This window comes from Syngnathus scovelli, chromosome 13 (genome assembly GCF_024217435.2).
Source record: "Syngnathus scovelli strain Florida chromosome 13, RoL_Ssco_1.2, whole genome shotgun sequence".
In the NCBI taxonomy this organism is placed as follows: Eukaryota; Metazoa; Chordata; class Actinopteri; order Syngnathiformes; family Syngnathidae; genus Syngnathus; species Syngnathus scovelli.
The window spans coordinates 1,915,283-1,936,397 of NC_090859.1; the positions used below are offsets into that span (position 1 = coordinate 1,915,283).

Consider the following 21,115-nt stretch of genomic DNA (forward strand, 5'->3'; position numbering starts at 1 on the left):
TTCAAAACATAAGGCCATAGAGAAGTTGTATCCACAAATACCCGACACTGGTGCACAAGAGGGGTCACCCCCCCCCCCCCCCCCTTATGGGTTAACAGACAGAGCCACCAGACAGAAAAACCCAATAGAAATGGATTGGTCAAAGGAAATGGGAGCAATCTATCCATTAATCCCTAGAACCAAACCTGGGTCTTCAGCCCCAGTTGCTGAAGAGGCAACTGTTGAAAATTCGGAATTAACTCCAGATATGCCGCTGTATCCAATGATACAAGTGGCCAACCCAAATTATGACCCAAGAAATGAACAAGTACACCCCAGGGTGGTAATGGTTTACAGAACATGGACAATGGATGATATAAGGAAAGCGTTAGAAGGGGTAGTTTCTTACAGGGAGGATGTGGAACAGTTCTGTACAGGAATGGAAGACTTGAGGAGATCTTATAATTTGAATGGGACTAAAGTCCAACAAGTCTGGATGACTGCTTTGGGCCCTGAGTGGCATTTGGTCAGAGGAGAGTGGGCACCCATAAATGCTCGGGGTCAACCCTTACCCTATAACAGCCCAGAATTAATTAATCAAATGGAAGGGCTGATTAACCGGGTACGCAACAGGTATAGAATGAGAGCAAATTATACAGAGATAGGGAGAACAAAACAAAATGATAATGAAGCCTTTGACGAGTATCGAGTGCGCATGACAAAAGTGTTTAAAACACACAGTGGGCTGGTGGAAGATATTGCGCCTCAAGGTGCTTATCAACAGCAATTAAAAAATGCCATCCACGCAGGGTCCAGGCCAGCAATACAAGGCTGGGTGATCAAACATTATATAGGCATGAACACCGGAACTTTGGAGGAATACATAAATCACGCCCTCCATGCAGAAAAAGTAGTCAAAGAAAAACAGAAACAAGTGAAAGCGACAAAATAAATTTTTTTGGTAGATGAGGACAGTGACACTTTCTACCAAGATACAGGCAGAGGGTGGAAAGGTCAGAGGGGGCGAGGAGCCACTAATAGAGGAGGCTCCAAGGGCCACGGGAGAGGATTTGTACCTTATAGTGAACGTGAATGTTGGAATTGTGGAAAAAAGGGCCACAAGGCACACAATTGTCCATATAAACAAAACAATGACTAGTACAAGATCAAAATAAATCAGATTCTCATGTAATAAAGTGGGGACATGGCAGCCAAAATTAAAGAGAAATTAGCTTAAATATACAGGAGATATTTGTGTTAAAAGGATAAAGTAAGATAAAGAAACACTGAAGTTAAAATTTGCAAAATAAATGGAACTGAATTACAAATAGCTCCTGAAACTAAAATAGAGAATAAATCTGACAAATAAGATGAGCAAAAAGGTGTTCTTAGTACGCTCTATGTGGTTTTATATGTTGTGCATCATCCTCTTGTGCTGATGTGTGTGTGTGTGCGTGCGCGCAGAGGATCCTCATGAATGTTGTGTATATGTGTGAGTGTGTGAGTGAGATGTGTGTCCTATGGAATAAATCAGTAATGGAGAATGTTCAGGAGGCTGTTGAGCAATAATAGGGTAATTGAGAAGTGGATGATGGTGTGCTTAAGTTGGTTGGAGAACCTAAGATGAGCAGTGTGTGGCAGTAGAGAAAATAAGATGTGTGTGGCAGAAAGTGACGAGAACGGTGGCTTGATAGGAAGCGTGCCTGCGCTCGCGCGTAGTCGCGGGTCGGGGCTGTGCGCGTAGGCCTGTGCTATGCTCGTGTGGGCGGTGGGCCGGCATCATGATTGTTGCAGGAAATGGCCAGCCTGTTACGCGCGGGTCGGGGCTGTGCGCATAGGCCTGTGCTATGCTCGTGTGGGCGGTGGGCCGGCATCATGATTGTTGCAGGAAATGGCCAGCCTGTGACCAATCAACATTGATGCCGCGTCCCCCCCTCGCACGGGGGGTGCTATGGCTGTGGGCGAGGCAGGGAAAGTGTGAGTTTCTCAGAGAATCTTTGAACCAGGGTGATGCTTAAGGAAGATGTGACAGCATTAGCATGAAGGATAAAAGGCACTGATGAGAAAAAAAAAAGTATAACCAAAACGTCAAAATAGAGGATGACGTTTGCGCAGCGTTGTTTGTTGGTATTGTTTGTGATCTGCGTCTCTGCTGTTTTTGTGTTGTCTGTGTGCTGTCAGTGTTATGTGTTAAAAGGATGAAATTGGCTAATATACGTAGGTGCACAAAATAATTTATTAGACTGTAGTCTATCTGATTTGCACCGCAAAACAAAATCAATTTTGAAAAAATAGGAAGTAAAGAAAAGCAAGCAATTTGTTTATGGGCAGAAACTGGTCCACACTGCATTAATGCCTAGCCTTGATGAAACAAAATTTGAGAGACGGAAAGAACTTGCTTTCTGGAATTGGATGAAGAAAAATTATCTAATAACGACATTTCAAAGCTAAATTTAAAATTTGAGAATAAGAGAGCGATTGTTAAAGTTAAGAAACAACAACAATTAACTATTGTATTAATTCACTGGCAGTTATTTTGTTGATTTTTTTCCGATTGGTGGATTGGTTTGTCACTTTGAGAAAGAAAAACTTCCGATGCAAATGGGCAGGAATATTATGTGCTCGTACAAATGAACCGATACATATGGGCAGCAATATTGAGCCATGAAGTTGTCACGTGATGTTGACTTGACACATGGCTCAACAGGGGGGATGAAAGGGCAGTTCAGTCGGCTTTATACAACATATGGATTTGATTCATATTCAAAACAGTTATAAAAAAAAAAAAAAATTGTAGAGCTTGTTTACCATGTGCTAAACTCAATCCACAGGGTTATAATGCCTGGTCATAATAGATGCATTCTCAAAATGGATTGAATTGGCTTCAAAGTAAACACTGAATGCCTTAAGAGTGGCAAAAATGTTATGTAACGAAATAATACTTTGGCAACAACAGCTGTAGAAGTTAAAGAATGAAATTAATACCGTATTTGCCGGTGTATTGGTCGACCTTTTTCGATCCAAAATCGACCGAAAAAAATCGACCTCGACTTATACACCGAGTCCTAAAATTTAACTTCGTATTCATCGCTTCAAATGTGATGGTAACCAAGGCCGTTTCTCATGCATCTCATTGTGCGTTGCACTTAGAAAATTTGAACCGGGCGGCGTGCACGAGTGCGCGGCCCGCTGGAAGTCCAATGAGGCGCCGCGATCTCCTGCGCGGTGCTTATAAAGTGCCGATCCGCTCGGCTTGGAGCTATTTCCGGCCTCCCGTTGGTGCCGGGCGGCGTGCGCGAGCTCGCCGGCCGCGATCTCCTCCGCGGTGCTTATAAAGTGCCGATCCGCTCGGCTTGGAGCTATTTCCGGCCACCCGTTGGTGCCGGGCGGCGTGCGCGAGCTCGCCGGCCGCGATCTCCTCCGCGGTGCTTATAAAGTGCCGATCCGCTCGGCTTGGAGCTATTTCCGGCCACCCGTTGGTGCCGGGCGGCGTGCGCGAGCTCGCCGGCCGCGATCTCCTTCGCGGTGCTTATAAAGTGCCGATCCGCTCGGCTTGGAGCTATTTCCGGCCTCCCGTTGGTGCCGGGCGGCGTGCGCGAGCTCGCCGGCCGCGATCTCCTCCGCGGTGCTTATAAAGTGCCGATCCGCTCGGCTTGGAGCTATTTCCGGCCTCCCGTTGGTGCCGGGCGGCGTGCGCGAGCTCGCCGGCCGCGATCTCCTCCGCGGTGCTTATAAAGTGCCGATCCGCTCGGCTTGGAGCTATTTCCGGCCTCCCGTTGGTGCCGGGCGGCGTGCGCGAGCTCGCCGGCCGCGATCTCCTCCGCGGTGCTTATAAAGTGCCGATCCGCTCGGCTTGGAGCTATTTCCGACCTCCCGTTGGTGCCGGGCGGCGTGCGCGAGCTCGCCGGCCGCGATCTCCTCCGCGGTGCTTATAAAGTGCCGATCCGCTCGGCTTGGAGCTATTTCCGGCCTCCCGTTGGTGCCGGGCGGAGTGCGCGAGCTCACCGGCCGCGATCTCCTCCGCGGTGCTTATAAACAGCCGCATGCGCACGGCCTCCCGGAATTTGAACACATTTCGTCAATAAATTTCGCATATTGAATTTTGAAGTTTAATATAATGCAACAATTGAGCTTGACTTATACAAAGGATATATCATAAAATCGTAAATTTCCGTCGAATTTTAGGGGGTCGACTTATACACCGAGTCGACCTGTACACCGGCAAATACGGTATCTCTAAAATGAATGTTTGATAATTGGTTACTATAAGAGTAACTGGGAAAAGAAACGATTGATTGCTAATGGAAAAACAAGCTGCAAACCAGAGAGAAAAAGAAAAAAAAAAAAGGAACAAATTGAATATGTCATGTGTATGGGTTTGTGACCGATTCTTTGTTGTACCATTACCATTGACCAAAGATTGTGTGAAATCTGTCACGTCTACTGATTGTGAAATGTACAACAGAGCTTTCTATATAATATCCGTTGAACAAAAGAAAAGAAACCACTGCTTCTAGAGAATGTAGTCAAGCAAAATTGTATATGTATCGACACGCCAAGATCTGGGGAAAAGCTGGTAAAAACCAAAATGTCTTTAAATTTGTGAGGCGACGATGATCTGACTTTAATTGATGCAATTAGAGTCCCTAGAGGAGATCCTGATTAATAAGAATTAATTGACCAAATTGCAGCAGGATGGGAGTCTTCCATTTATTGGTGGTGTACGATAAACAAAAACGTAGACAGGATGAATTACATCCATTACAACGTGCAAAAATTGGGCAATTGGACACAAGCGGGGCTTGAGGCAGTGCATGAACAGCTAGCCACGACTTCCCTAATGGCCTTCCAGAATCGCATTGCTCTTGATATGTTGTTGTCTGAGAAAGGAGGGGTCTGTGCAATGTTCGGAGAACAGTGCTGTACCTTTATCCCCAACAACACCGCCCCTGATGGGAGCCTAACAAAGGCCATTGAAGGCCTGCGATCCCTCAACACGAGGATGAAAGAGCACTCTGGCGTGGACACATCAATGTGGGACAACTGGATGCATGCCTTTGGGAAGTATAAAGCACTTGTGTCCTCAATTATAAGTTGCAGTATTTACTGCTATACTCACCTTGTGAGGATGTTGTTGTATTCCATGTCTGCGTGCTCTGTTTAATCGTCTCATCACTACAGCAATATCGCCCATGGAAGACAAGATGGTCCGGGTATGCCTAATGTCTGAACGCCAACATGTTGATGATAACGATGAAGATAAAATTTTTGCACTTGAATTTACAGACTTTTTCCCAGATCTGGGTGTTTCCGAATGTTAGATAAATTGTATATATATGTTATCATGCGTTCCCTAATGAGTACTTATTAATAAAGTTATTGCGCAGAATGCTTGCTGTTTCTTCTTGCAGACATCACCCAGTCCACAACAAGTCAAACGATGCTGTCTAGAGCTTCCTGACCTTCTACACATCTGGGAATCCAAGAAAGTTGTTGATGTCTGAACATGTCATTTTGTCTATGCACTCTTTTCACATGACTACTTTGTTTCCCATAACATTTTATCCTTGCACACTTTTCGTTTCTCATGGGATCCTGTCTGCGACTTCTAGTTTCACATAGAATCTCGTTTCTTCTCTCATGAGACAAAGCCCACGCTTTCCCCCCCACCTATCAGGGGCTAGTCTCACATTGTAGGTAGGGCATTCCTGAATAAAAAGAGAGGAGTGTAAACAAGACCTTTAGTGTAGTTGGATTGATGTAAATCTGAATGCACTCCTCGCGAGAAAAGACTCAACATTCTGCCTCACTGGTTTTGTCTGGTGATCCTTTTGCTGATTCTGAACCTAACAGATTTTTGGGGGCTCGTCCGGGATCTCAATAGACCTATTTCGGCATATAGATAGAGAAACCCTTTTCACGGGGCTGTCTCGATCAGTCGGTTGGACGCCGGAGTGGTTGACGAGATCATCCGAGGAGAAGGCCCAGCAGACTGAGTACGAATCTTGATTCTGTTGAAAGTAATGAAAGTGCAGTGACAAGAGGTCACTTAAAACCTTGACAATTCTAGACCCTATCAAGTGCAATTAGAAACAGTTAAATTCCGCTGGGATGATGGAGTCCCCTGACTGATGAGTCAGTTAAATTCCATGGGAGAGCGGACCCATCTGTTTTCTAAAGAAGTACAGGTAATTTGGAGCAGTTAAATTCCGCTGAGGTGTCGTGGGCCTCCTAATTAACCTTCCTAATGTGTTAGCTTTCTGATGCCATCTGTGGTGTTTTCTTAACACTTGTTTAGCTGGTTTGGCTTCTTTATCCGTGGGTGAGGGCCGAGTGGAGGGCAGAGCAGATGGCATCCTCAGAGGACCGCTTGGCACGGTACGCAAACTGGAAAGGGTCAATGGTGGGGGGGAGAACGGACTTGATGTGCTCCATGACCAGCCGCTCAAAGCACTTCATGATGATGGGCGTCAGTGCCACAGGGCTGTAGTCATTGAAGCAGGACGGTGCAGGTTTCTTTGGCACAGGAACGATGGTGGCAGCCTTGAAACACGAGGGGACGATGGCCTGCTGCAGGGAAACGTTAAAGATGTCCGTGAAGACACCCGACAGCTCCCCAGCACAGTCCTTCAGCGCTCGACCCGGGATGTTGTCAGGGCCCGCCGCCTTACGGGTGTCAATAGCGGCAAGCGCCCTCCTCACACCGTCAGCAGAGAGGCGCAGGGGCTGCTCGTGTGGGGGGGGAGTGGACTTCAGTGGGCAAGTGCTGTTCTGGGCGTCGAAGCGAGCAAAGAAGCGGTTCAGATCGTTCAGCAGACGGACGTCGCCCTCACAGCTCCTCGGCGCGGGCTTGTAGTCCGTGATGGTCTGAATGCCCCGCCAAAGGCTACGTGCGTCCTTGCTGTCCTTGAAGTGGGTGGAGACCTTGCACGAGAACGCCTTCTTCGCTTCTTTGATGCCTCGGGACAGGTCGGCCCTCGCTGTCCTCAAGCCAGCCTCATCCCCCGCTCTGAAAGCCTTGTCCCTGGCCCTCAACAGTCTGAGGACAGCCCCCGTCAGCCACGGCTTCCAGTTCGCGCGAGTGACGACGAATTTTGAGCAAGTCACATCATCGATGCACTTTGTGATGTAAGAGGTAACAGAGTCAGTATACTCCTCTATGTCCGTCCAATCGTTGTAGGTGGCTGCCTGCTTAAATAAGTCCCAGTCAGTGGTGTCGAAGCAGTCACGAAGTGCATCGGAGGCACCCTCAGGCCACACTCGAACCTGCCTCCGAACCGGCCTGGATGCCTTTACCAATTGTCTGTATGCGGGCAAAAGCAAAACGGTGAGATGGTCAGAAAGCCCCAGATGGGGGAGGGGGGTGGCTTTGAAAGCTCCCTTTTGCGCCGAGTAGACTAGGTCCAGGAAGCTGTCTCCACGTGTCGGAAAGGGAACATGCTGGTGAAGCCTCGGGAAAACAGACTTCAGGTTGGCATGATTGAAGTCTCCAGCGAAGATGGTGAAACCGTCAGGGTGCGCTGTTTGCTGTTCACTGACAGCCTGGTACAGTTCACCAAGCGCCGCGATCCTGTCTCCTTCGATGTTGGAAGGCGGGATGTATACCGCGACTAGCAGAATCGCGGTAAATTCCCTCGGCAGATAAAAAGGACGGCACTTAATGATCACAAACTCCACAAGCGGCGAGCAGTGCTTACATACCACCACAGAGTCCCGGCACCATTCTTCTCGGATGTAGACGCATATTCCACCTCCACGCGACTTTCCCCCTCGTACAATGGCACGGTCCGCCCGATAGCACGCTAGCCGCTCCAGATGCACTGCAGAGTCCGGAATGTTGTCACTCAACCAGGTCTCGGTGAACACGAGCACACAGCAGTTCCGCACCGTCCGGTTCGTAGACCTCAGCAGGCGAACGTAATCCATTTTGTTGTCCAGCGATCGAACATTCGCCAGAAGAATGGAGGGCACCGCCGGTCGCGCTGGGTTGGCCGCCAGCCTGGCCCGGACGCCTCCGCGCTTGCCCCTCTTTTGCCTCCTCGCACACCGTTTCCGACGGCTCCCAACCGGGGGAGGAATAGCGGGTGAGGTCGGCGACGTTTCAGGACGTAGCAGTCCGAGCGCCTTTAATGTCGACGCTTCAAAGTCCAGAACGCCGCAAAACCCACTTCTGCCGATGTCAAGCAGAACCTGCCTGCTGTACTTGTAGCACGGACGAGACGAACACACAAGACTGTCGGACGAACACTCATAAGACGAACAAATCACCGTACTGACGGGACAGAGAGTGGCCGCTGCGTGTGCACGCGCCGCCATCTTTCATTTTTGAGTGAGTGAGTGAGTGAGTGAGTGAGTGAGTGAGTGAGTGAGTGAGTGAGTGAGTGAGTGAGTGAGTGAGTGAGTGAGTGAGTGAGTGAGTGAGTGAGTGAGTGAGTGAGTGAGTGAGTGAGTGAGTGAGTGAGTGAGTGAGTGAGTGAGTGAGTTTTCTGTCGCCTGCACGTCATCTTTCCTGCATGGCTACGTTGCTGTCTCAGTTGCATCTGACCGTTGAAAGATGCACGACACTCATTCCTCCCACTCTCATTCCCCTTCCTGGCGACGGCGAATTCCATGATTGTGTCGATGCTGCCCAACAAGTTGCTAAGGCTCGGCCTGATTTGGAAGATACGCCTCTGCCAGATGGTCATGTGGTTTTTGTTGATGGGTCTTCTAAGAAAAATGAATCTGGTGTGTCCCTTACTGGGTATGCCATTGTTACTGCCGACATGGTTTTGGAGGCTGCTAAACTGCCATCCAATATGTCTGCACAGGCCGCTGAGCTCATTGCTTTGACTGGGGCCTGCAAATTGTTTGCAAACAAATCCGTCCCTATCTGGACTGATAGTCAGTATGCTTTTGCTACAGTGCACGTGTTTGCTCAGCAGTGGAGCAACCGTGGCATGATAACTTCTGCAGGGAAGCCCGTCACCCATTCCACATTACTGACTCAACTTTTGGACGCTGTCCAGCTACCTTTAAAGGTAGCGGTTTGCAAGTGTGCTGATCACACTGCGAGCTCTGATCCTGTTTCTCTCGGTAATGCTTTTGCTGACAAATCCGCGAAGGCCGCTGCAGAAGGCCTGCTCCGTGTCCTCTCGTCTCTCACAGCTCATGATTCGATGTCACACATCTCCCCTGATGTGTTGCTTGACATGCAGTCTCAGAGCCCCTCCCAGGAACGGCTCTCTTGGGAAAAACGGGGTGCAACTAAAAACACTGTTGGTCTTTTTGTGTGACCTTTGGGCAAACCTGTCTTGCCTCGTAACTTGTTCAAATGGGCTGCTATTTCGAGTCATGGGGTCACCCATGTCTCGACGGGGGGTATGGTGAAACAAGTTGAGGCTATTTATACAACATACGGCTTTGCAGCTTTTTCAAAACAATTTTGCAGAGCGTGTTTGATCTGTGCTAAACATAACCCACAAGGCAATTTAAGACCTCAGAGAGGGAAATTCCCGACTCCATTGTATCCGTTTCAGACGTATAATACATATGGATTATATCCAATTACATAAATGTGAAGGGAAAGAATATTGTTTGGTCATAATAGACGCATTTTCTAAATGGGTAGATCGTTCACAATCAGTTGTTGAGAGATCTAACGCGACTATAAAAAACAGATTAAAGAAATGTATGGAGGAAACCAAACGACCATGGACTCAGTGCTTAGACCTGGTCAAAATGTACATAAATATTACAAGTACAACGGGGCTAACTCCCTATGAAACAATGTTTGGAAGGCCTTACAGGCTTCCTCAGTTCAAGAACACATGGGGGATCCCCGAGGAAGCCACGTTAGCTGATTACATGAGAAAAATGTTGGAACGTCAAAAGAATCTAACCAATAACACTGATGATGAACCCATTTCTCCGCAGGAAGACCCCAAAGTGGTACCGGGAGACTGGGTCTTGATCAAGAGTATCAAGAGGAAGAATTGGCATTCACCCAAGTGGGAAGGTCCTTTTTTGGTACTACTCACGACACCTAATGCTTTGAAAATAGCCGAACGCAACACGTGGATTCATTTATCTCATTGTAAAAAGGTGATCTCTGCAGACCCAACCTAAAGTACGGAAGGTGAGCAAAGTCTGGTAATAGTGCCTGATCCTGGTGCCAAGATCCAGGGTTGACACGAAAGCTAGCAGAAGCCAATTTCCAAGACACCAACCCGAAGCTCAGGGTGTTGACTCTGAGGAGATCCAAAAACATGAGCATTAGAGAGTCATTTGGTGAGTGCTTTAATCAGGCTGTGGCCTGCGCTAAGTCTGCCATGTGTTTTTGGTTGCTTTTGCTGGTTTGTGTTACTATTGTGTTTTTTTCGGGGGTTATTTTATTTGGAGGGATAGAGTACCATGAGCCTCGAACATTATTCTCTCAGGCGACTACTAACGCTAATTCTAATCGATATGGCTCATGGGGAGAAATTGCTAGACATAAGCGCGACACTAAATCCCCTTTTGATCATGTTGTTTGTGTTCCAGGAGCCGTCCGTGTTCCAACTTGTGTACCATAGCTTTTGTCTTGGGCTTATAATAACTCATTAATGTTTACTGTGCTCCTAATACATCTTCTTCTATTATTTTACCTATGAAAAGTTTGAAAGGGTTTCGTAGTGGTCGCCCCACTACTGGAGATAAATGGCTCGGGTATTGGTGGTATTTAACTGGCCACCCGGTTAACACCGGCTGGGGCACCCTTGTCACCACACAAATGCGAGAGTATTGGCCCTCTGGTTCCAGTGACGAGGCTGTGTTCTTTGCTAAACGAGTGACTTTGAAAAATCGGGGCACAAGCCTCCTTTTGACTCTTACACTCCCTGTTGATCGAATTCGTCCTCCAAATGCCACCTTGTTTAACACTTCTTGTTGGGGTTTTCAACTGTGGGCTTGGTCCTCTGGAATCGATCCTCGCTTTCCTATTGCTATTTGCCTTAATAGAACAATGTCGGTCGCAGACCGTCCCGTTACAAATAATTACGCCCTGTCAGCGGGAGCAAAAATCACAAGTATGCTCCTCACTGATGTAGACAGCTATTTTGTGGCCTCCACAGGGATAAGTGGTCATACCAACAACTGGCTTCTTATGACTGAGCAGGCCGCAAAGATGGCTGGCGCCAGTTGCATTGCATGCATGGGTCCAAGACCTCTTTTGAAAATCATACCTGCGAATATAGTTCCTAGGTGTGCTGTTACTTTAATGTTAAGCCTATCCATTTCACCCACTCATGATTGTTTTAAATGGGATTAGGTTTACCCTGTTGCCTCTATGCCAAAATATAAACCCCTTTTTTCGTCCGATGTAGCTAAGGGTAATTTTACATGTATTAGATTACCTGGTACCGGTGAGAAGCTCGGCGCCCTACCTCCTCTATGGTGTGGGTCCATGACCAATGTCACTGCCCCTTTTTTGCCCATTGCTCGTAGTGATGTTTGGTTTTGGTGTAATAGTAACAAACCTATGATAGGTTGTGTTAGAAAAATTGTATATATATGTTATCATGCGTTCTCTAATGAGTACTTATTCACAATATTACTGTTCAGTATGCTTGCTGCTTTGCCTTGCTTATTCTTATCTTGTACAACAGAACAGAAGGATTACGGCTGGGTCAGGGGCGAGATGACGGTTGTGTCAAACAAGATGCTGCTGACAGCTCAGCGTCCACCAGAACAGATCGTGAAAACAACACGTCAAACAATGCGTCACGAACCTTCTGATCTTCCTTAAAGAACGTCACTTTCTCTTTTTATCTCTCAGAATATCGCTTAAACTGTTTTGCTGATATAGCCATATCTGCACGCAACACTTTGTGCGTTACTTTTTGTTTCTCACGAGACGAAGCCACAATCTCTTCCCCCCCCCCTTAAGGGCTAATCGTCTCACACTGTGGGTAGGGCATTCCAAATAAAAAGAGCGAGGAGTGTAAAACAGATTTTTAGTGTAGTCGGATTGCTCTAAGTCTGATTGCACTCCTCGCGAGAAAAGACTCAATATTCTGCCTCACTTGTTTTTTGTCTGCTGACCCTTTTCTCTTATTCAGATATTCAGTTAGCACTTTGAACCTAACAGGTTGCCTTTCGACAGCTCCGGAATTTGCGCTTTGGTAACCCTATTGCTACCTGTTCATTTGATACCGATGTCCTCTTCTGATCTGACATCTTTTGCTAAGTCCGTGGTTCCCGTATTCTGGCCGAGAACGAAACGAAACGCTGAATGGCGGGGCGCGGCTAATCCAACTTACATTGACGCCATTGGTGTTCCTAGAGGAGTACCGGATGAGTATAAGCTGGTGAATCAGATAGCAGCTGGTTTTGAATCCGCCCTGTGTTGGTGGTGTACTATTAACAAAAATGTTGACAGGATTAACTACGTCCATTACAACGTGCAGAGGCTTGGAACCTGGTCCGGGCGGGTTTCAAGGCGGTCCACTCCCAACTGGCCGCTACTTCCCTCATGGCTTTCCAGAATCGAATGGCCCTTGACATGCTACTCTCAAAGGAGGGCGGTGTCTGCGCCATGTTCGGTGAGCAATGTTGCACGTTTATTCCGAATAATACTGCAGCCGGCGGAAGCCTGTCCCAGGCCCTTGAGGGCCTGCGGACCTTGAACGGGAAGATGAAGGAGCACAGTGGGGTGAACACAGAGGTTTGGACCGACTGGTTGGACGTGTTCGGAAAGTACCGCGCCCTGGTTTCCTCTGCCCTGGTCTCCATTGCCGTTTTCTCTCCCATTTTGACCTTGTGTGGATGTTGTTGCATCCCTTGTCTCCGATCCCTAATTAACAGACTAATTACAACTGCTATCTCTCCACCAGCTGAGACTTTCCCGTTGCTCCAAAGGGATGACCTTTCGATCGACGCGGGTTCCTTCTCTAGTGACGACCCGGTCGGCGACTCTATTGTGGTAAACCTGTCCGGTTTGTTTCTTGACCCTAGCTTTGCCGATTATGACTCAGTTTCCTCCTGAGTGTAAGTTAGTTCTTGCGAAATGTGATCCCTTGGCTGAAAATCTTTTCGAAGTGGCCATATGGGTGATGAGTTGTTCTCCGGGAACTTATGATAAAACAGGGGGGAATTGTTAGATAAATTGTATATATATGTTATCATGCGTTCCCTAATGAGTACTTATTAATAAAGTTATTGCGCAGAATGCTTGCGGTTTCTTCTTGCAGACATCACCCAGTCCACAACAAGTCAAACGATGCTGTCTGGAGCTTCCTGACCTTCTACACATCTGGGAATCCAAGAAAGTTGTTGATGTATGCACATGTCATTTTGTCTATGCACTCTTTTCACATGACTACTTTGTTTCCCATAACATTTTATCCTTGCACACTTTTCGTTTCTCATGGGATCCTGTCTGCGACTTCTAGTTTCACATAGAATCTCGTTTCTTCTCTCATGAGACAAAGCCCACGCTTCCCCCCCCCACCTATCAGGGGCTAGTCTCACATTGTAGGTAGGGCATTCCTGAATAAAAAGAGAGGAGTGTAAACAAGACCTTTAGTGTAGTTGGATTGATGTAAGTCTGAATGCACTCCTCGCGAGAAAAGACTCAACATTCTGCCTCACTGGTTTTGTCTGCTGATCCTTTTGCTGATTCTGAACCTAACACCGAATGATGATGATCCAACAATTAACCTTTTGGGTGTAAACATATTTGTGCCCATACCTGTAATCCGACAACTGAAAATCGAGTGAAGTGGGTGTTTTTGGTGATGTAAAAATTGAGCAAATATGTGATAAACGGGGGAAATGTTGGAATAATTTTAAGTAAAGCTTTGGCCTGCCAGACCTGGAGGCCTCGCCTTTACGAGTTTATCTTTTCCTTTTATCTAGGTTCTTCCTTTTTAGTGATAGGGATGTCTTTTGATCCCTGTCAGCCATTTGTATCCTTCTCCTCGCGAGTAAACCTGTTCTGGTTGTCTTCTCCTCTTCATTCCAGCTGAGTGATTTAATGTCTGATTAGACATTAAATTTATTTAGACCCAACAGATTGCGAACTTCAAAATAACTTAGCTTTTTTTATTTTATAGATGTTTTTGTATTTTTCTGTTTTTTTTTTTTGTTCAATTTATATGACGTTAACATAACACATATATGGCGTTGGCCTTCTCACATATGATCATTTCAGTGATTGTTTGCCAGCAATCTTGTCCTTTATCCACACAAGCAAAAGGCATTCCATCTCTTCCAGGGTAGGGCTGCGACATTTAAAGATAATGGCGATCCTCTTCAATGGCTTGACTGCTTTGAGAGCTTCCTTCTGCTTAACGATCGTCGAAATTGTTGACACTACGGCCATATTGTTTCGCAATCTCACTCACACACTCTTGTAAGGGAATCATCACTTTCTTCATCACTACTACCATTTGCGTTAGCCTTCTTGGGATACGATAACGCGACGCTGACGTCATCCGGACGTGCCACCGTCTAGCGGGCCAACCATGATGAATTATGTTGGGAATTACTTCGGATATTGAATCAAATTTGATCAATTATCCCATCGTATGTTGAAAAATGTGTATGTTTAAGCAATGGTATGTTGAGGTTTGACGGTAGTGTCAAAATCGGAGTGTGCAGAAAATACGTCTTGCACAAAAATCTCATTTTCTCCTTATCTGTCTGAGATTGCTGATTTGAGTGAAACCAAGCTATTTTCAAACTAAAGAACAGTATAAGTTAGAATCATTTTTTTTTTTGTGAACAAAGAGAGTCTAATCTTTGGTACCACCCGTGTATATATAGCCATAGCACACAATAGTCTGTAAGTCTTAAAAAATTTGTCAAAATGCTTGAAATCAGCTGGGATTTTGTTTTTGTTTTTGTTTTTTTAAACGCTTGGCATGCAAAGAGTTAATGGCCTTATTTTTCACTAATTTTGTTTACTACCTTTATTTTATTTATTTTTTTTCAAAGTCAAAGTCAGCTTTATTGTCAATTTCTCCACATGCCAAAGACACACAAAGAAACCGAAATTTCGTTCCCCCCTATCCCACGGTGACAAGACATGGCCCACAACAGACAAACAAGTAAACAAGTATAACAACAGCGTGCTGAATAAATAATGAATAAATAACACAATAAATAAATAAATAAATAAATAAATAAATAAATAAATGAGAGGAGCAAGTGCGCGTACAGCAGACATTCCAGAAAATAGCGCAACAGTGCCGCACGCTACGCAGAAGGGGGTAGCAAGTTCAGGGTCCTAACAGCCTGGTGAAAGAAGCTGTTGGCGAGTCTGGTGGTGCGGGAGCGCAGGCTCCTGTACCTCTTCCCAGAGGGCAGAAGGTCAAACAAAGAGTGAGCCGGGTGACTCATCTCTCGCAATCGAGGTTGCCTTGCGGGCAAGATGGGAAGTGTAAATGTCCTTCAGGGAGGGGAGCGAAGCACCAATAATCTTACCAGCCGTATTCACTATGCGCTGCAGGGCCTTCAAGTTCTGTTCAGTGCAGTTACCACCCCAGACAGCGATGCAACTGGTGAGGACGCTCTCAACGGTGCCACGGTAGAATGTAGACAGGACTGCCTGAGGAGCACATGCACGCCTGAGCTTCCGCAGGAAGTACAGGCGGCGCTGAGCTTTCTTTGCCAGTGACGAGGTGTTTGCGGACTAGGAGAGGTCCTCATTGATGTGCACCCCCAGGAACTTGCTGCAGCTCACCCTCTCCACCACAGCACCATCGATGATCAGCGGCAGGTGTTTTGTGTGACCCTTCCGGAAGTCAACAACGATTTCCTTGGTCTTGTTGACGTTCAGCAGGAGGTTGTTGTCCCTGCACCACGTGGTCAGAAGGTCAACTTCCGACCTGTACCGAGTCTCGTCGCCCTTCGTGATGAGACCCACCAGAGTCGTGTCGTCAGCAAACTTCACTATGCGGTTGTCGCTGTAGGTCGCAGTGCAATCATGCGTCAGCAGGGTGAAGAGCAATGGACTGAGCACGCAGCCCTGGGGGGCCCCCGTGCTCAGCGTGATGCTGGCGGAGATTTTGTCGCCAACACGCACCACCTGAGGCCTCTGACAGAGGAAGTCCAGTAGCCAGTTGCAGAGGGAGGTACTGAGGCCCAGCTCGTCAAGTTTGCAGATGAGTCGCTGCGGCACAATGGTGTTGAAGGCAGAGCTGAAGTCCACAAACAGCAACCTCACATGAGAGTCCTTTCTCTCCAGGTGTGTGAGGGCCGAGTGGAGGGCAGAGCAGATGGCATCCTCAGAGGACCGCTTGGCACGGTACGCGAACTGGAAAGGATCAATGGCGGGGGGGAGAACGGATTTGATGTGCTCCATGACAAGCCGCTCAAAGCACTTCATGATGATGGGCGTCAGTGCTACGGGGCGGTAGTCATTGAAGCAGGACGGTGCAGGTTTCTTCGGCACAGGAACGATGGTGGCAGCCTTGAAACACGAGGGGACGATGGCCTGCTGCAGGGAAACGTTAAAGATGTCCGTGAAGACACCCGACAGCTCCCCAGCGCAGTCCTTCAGCGCTCGACCCGGGATGTTGTCAGGGCCCGCCGCCTTACGGGTGTCAATAGCGGCAAGCGCCCTCCTCACACCGTCGGCAGAGAGGCGCAGGGGGTGCTCGTGTGGGGGGGGGGGAGTGTTCTTCAGCGGGCAAGTGCTGTTCTGGGCGTCGAAGCGAGCAAAGAAGCGGTTTAGATCGTTCAGCAGACGGACGTCGCCCTCACAGCTCCTCGGCGCGGGCTTGTAGTCCGTGATGGTCTGAATGCCCCGCCAAAGGCTACGTGCGTCCTTGCTGTCCTTGAAGTGGGTGGAGACCTTGCACGAGAACGCCTTTTTTGCTTCTTTGATGCCTCGGGACAGGTCGGCCCTCGCTGTCCTCAAGCCAGCCTCATCCCCCGCTCTGAAAGCCTTGTCCCTGGCCCTCAGCAGTCTGAGGACAGCCCCTGTCAGCCACGGCTTCCAGTTCGCTCGAGTGACGACGGATTTCGAGCAAGTCACATCATCGATGCACTTCGTGATGTAAGAGATAACAGAGTCAGTATACTCCTCTATGTCCGTCCGATCGTTGTAGGTGGCTGCCTGCTTAAACAAGTCCCAGTCAGTGGTGTCAAAGCAGTCACGAAGTGCATCGGAGGCACCCTCAGGCCACACCCGAACCCGCCTCCGAACCGGCCTGGATGCCTTCACCAATTGTCTGTATGCGGGCAAAAGCAAAACGGTGAGATGGTCAGAAAGCCCAAGATGGGGGAGGGGGGTGGCTTTGAAAGCTCCCTTTTGCGCAGAGTAGACCAGGTCCAGGAAGCTGTCTCCACGTGTCGGAAAAGTAACATGCTGGTGAAGCCTCGGGAAAACAGACTTTAGGTTGGCATGATTGAAGTCTCCAGCGAAGATGGTGAAAACGTCAGGGTGCACTGTCTGCTGTTCACTGACAGCCTGGTACAGTTCACCAAGCGCCGCGATCCTGTCGCCTTCGATGTTGGTAGGCGGGATGTATACCGCGACTAGCAGAATCGCGGTAAATTCCCTCGGCAGGTAAAAAGGACGGCACTTGATGATCACAAACTCCGCAAGTGGCGAGCAGTGCTTACATACCACCACTGAGTCCCGGCACCATTCCTCTCGGATGTAGATGCATATTCCACCTCCTCGCGACTTTCCCCTCGTACAATGGCACGGTCCGCCCGATAGCACGCTAGCCGCTCCAGATGCACGGCAGAGTCCGGAATGTTGTCAGTCAACCAGGTCTCGGTGAACACGAGCACACAGCAGTTCCGCACCGTCCGGTTCGTAGACCTCAGCAGGCGAACGTAATCCATTTTGTTGTCCAGCGATCGAACATTCGCCAGAAGAATGGAGGGCATCTTTTAATAAATAATAAATACCTTTTACAACCCCGCGTATATTGTGATACAATGTGCCTTACAGACGATCTACTGATTTTTCAGCTTCATGAGATCGTCAACACGTTAAATTCTTTCACGATCTAATATTGTCGTGTCGCCCACCACTAATTCATTGTATCTAACCTTGTAGGATCTTCTGAAGCCAAACTTGTCAAGACGAGAGCCCCAGAGGAGTGCATATTTTGATATTTTTTTATTTTTTTATATTTGTTCTACATTTCAATGGTTATCTTGAAAAATGTCAATAACAGTTTTAAATAGGCCAAAATGGTCACACAAACCTTTCAAACAGCGCAAAGCAGGATTTTGGCCTGTCCTTGCACAAATTAGTGCAAGAAAGACCTCACAACAAACCTGTCCTGCTCATCAGAAGAGCCTGTAAGAACAACCTACCTGTGTTAGAGCGTCGTCGAATGCCAAAGTCCCAGCTGGAGGTGATGTCCATGGACTGGGAGAGGTCACAAGTGTAACCGTCTGTCATGGAGTCAAATCCCTCATTTAAGGAACTCAATATTGCTGACTCATAGCCGCTACCAGGTACCTGAGTCAGATGACATTTCTCCAGATCCACATCCTGATCGATTAGGACCATTTCACACATTCCTGTATCATCACTGGTCACATGGGATTGTCTGATGTGGGCAAGAATAATAGCTGGATTGTCCAAGAAGGCCATTTCTTCACCTTTGTAAAAACAGAGACAGAAATGAAATTAGTTTATTTATTCTATAAGCCGCAGGTGTTTTAATGTTTAATTACCATTTTAAGAGAATATACACAAAGAGGATTGTCAGGAAAAATATGGTTCTTTTGGAACGCATACCTTTTATTAACATAAAGTTTATTGATAGAGACGAAGGAGCTATGCAAAACATACAAAAAAGTCTCAGCGACGACCATAATAAACTTAACGTGCAGGGAACACGAGCAACACACAACTATTAATAAAGAAAATGGGACCACTTACAGGGGTAAAGTTGGCAATGCGATACGAGCTACACGTGAAGCTGCAGAGAAGACACGGCCCGGGAAAAAAAATAATGAAAAGGGTGACGCAACAAGATGCCATCAACAACAGCCTAGTGCCCTCGAGTGGCCAGAAGATACCTCTACAATAGATGCAGCAGCTCTATTTCCTCCGTTAAGAGCGGCATCATATGAATTTCTTTTGTCCCCTATAATGAGGGTTTGTGTATAAAAGCTTCCTTTCTCCAGTAATGTCCATCTTGATCTCTTGTTCGTGTCAATTGTTTGCCTGGCGGAAGGACAAACACCACGCACCACTCTTCTCCCCAGTGTCCGTGTGTCTTGTCACATATCCCTCCGCCAAGCAAAGCGGTGCCGCACAACAGCGGTCCACAACCTTTTTAGTAATGAGTGTATAAGTGTGTTAGACTAGACATCACAAAAAATCCATAGATACGCCGCACCGGTGTAGTTGACATAAAAAATCACGAAAAATCCATAGATACGCCGCACTAGACTACAAGCCTCAGGGTTCAAAGCTTGTGTATAAATATATGTGTATATATTATATTTTATTAGAGCGCCTCAAAACCTGCGTTGGTATTTCAGGGTCAGCACTTTGGTTTAGTTCTGATCTATCTGACAGGACCCAGCCCTTCTCATATAGCGGGGCGCGCCCTGCGATACCAAGGGGGTGTGACATCAGGGAACATGCTTTTCTTTTGGCTGTACTAGATTAAAGGGTAATTAGACATCCACTGCAGTAGGTGGGAGTGGCGGTATCACTGTAAGAGTGTGCGCAAGGAGTATTCGCTCTACGGTGTAGAGCGCACGGAACATACGCACACACAGCACAGAGCAGGCGATAAAAAGTGCAGTGGGACACCATGGAAAAATATTTAACAGGGTTGAAAAGAACGGTGGAGAGAGACAGAGATAAGAGAATTGAGAGTCACACAAAAGCTAAGACAAGGAAATATAAAGAAGCGTACGTAGCGCTCGGCTTCAGTGTGCCTATGATGGGAGACGAGGAAAGACCAGTGTGTTTACTGTGCCTTACAATTTTGGCAGCGGACAGTATGAAGCCAAATAAATTAAGGCGGCACCCCAATTGCACCCCAATCACGTTGATAAGATGCTTGAGGTTTTTCAGCACCAACGGGCTGAATATTGCGAACAATCATCCCACTTTGTGAATGCTACTTCAGTCAATCAGCAAGCACTGTAAGCATCCCACTTTGTGAATGCTACTTCAGTCAATCAGCAAGCACTGTAAGCATCATATAAAGCAGCGTACCAAATTGCCCAGTGCAAAAAAAAGAAACCCACACCATTGCAGAAGAGCTGATACTACCTGCAGCTGTGCATATGGTCTCCATCATGTTGCCTCATTTTGATTAAAAAAACAGCACAAATTGTTTTATTCGTTTTTGTTTTGTAGGTTAAAATGTTTTGTATATTGTGCTGCTGAGTTAATTTTGCTGATTACTTTGAATTGAATATTATTTATTGCTGTTAATATTATGTATGTTTATTATTATTTTATTGCATTTTTTTAGCATAAAATGGCAGTTGGTCAAGAATGTTTATAGTTCGAATAATTATAATTTATATTTTAATTTCAGGCAAAGTGATGCACTTTGAATCTGTTCTGTTACAGACTAAAAAAACAATGTTATTATTAAAGTTATTCTTTATTGTAAGTTGATCTTTCTTTCTTATTTATTTTTTGTTTTCTTTAATGTTAATAACATGGGGGGGGGCGCAAAATGTTTTCTTCTCCCTAGGGGGGGCATCACAGAAAATGATTGAGAAGCACTGGCATAGTCCATGGCAACACGACCTCTGAGCTAAATGTTACATGTGGTGTCCCGCAGGGATTAGCACTCGGATCTAAACTATTTCGTATTTATATGATTCTGCTTGGGGACATTGTATGTAAATCTAACATTAAGTTTTTATGGTTATGTGGCTGAAACCCAATTATATAAACCGTTATCAATGACAAATCCGTGGGATTGTTATAATCTTGAGACGCGCCTTGGTGAGATTAAACAATGGATGTCTCTCAATTTCCAACATCTTAACCCAGATAAAACCGAGATTGTTATATTTGAGCAAACACTCTCCTTTCAAAAACACATTAATAACATAAATAGGACTGCGTTTTTTCACCTCCGCAATATAGCTTGATAGATTTGCTAGATTCTTTCAACTCGTGATGCGGGAATTATTATGCATGTGTTTATTACGTCGCGCCTTGAGT

The 21,115-nt window shown here is 46.7% G+C and overlaps 1 protein-coding gene across 7 annotated transcripts in view; it reads right to left on the minus strand.

Moving 5' to 3' along the window:
- The window catches only part of mapkap1 (MAPK associated protein 1), an 89,692-nt gene that overhangs the window by 54,998 nt on the left and 13,579 nt on the right, over positions 1 to 21,115 (minus strand). For 4 of the 7 annotated variants that reach the window (XR_011087983.1, XM_049738706.2, XM_049738705.2 and 1 more), the window contains exon 2: positions 18,277 to 18,567. Coding sequence is in view for 5 of the 7 variants with exons in the window: in XM_049738706.2 (XP_049594663.1) it covers positions 18,277 to 18,559 (283 nt within the window). In the remaining 2 variants the exon portion in view is untranslated. Of the gene's footprint in view, positions 1 to 5,098; positions 5,122 to 18,276; positions 18,568 to 21,115 lie in introns of those variants that run through there. The other 3 variants (XM_049738707.2, XM_049738708.2, XM_049738709.2) reach the window with 3 other exon arrangements.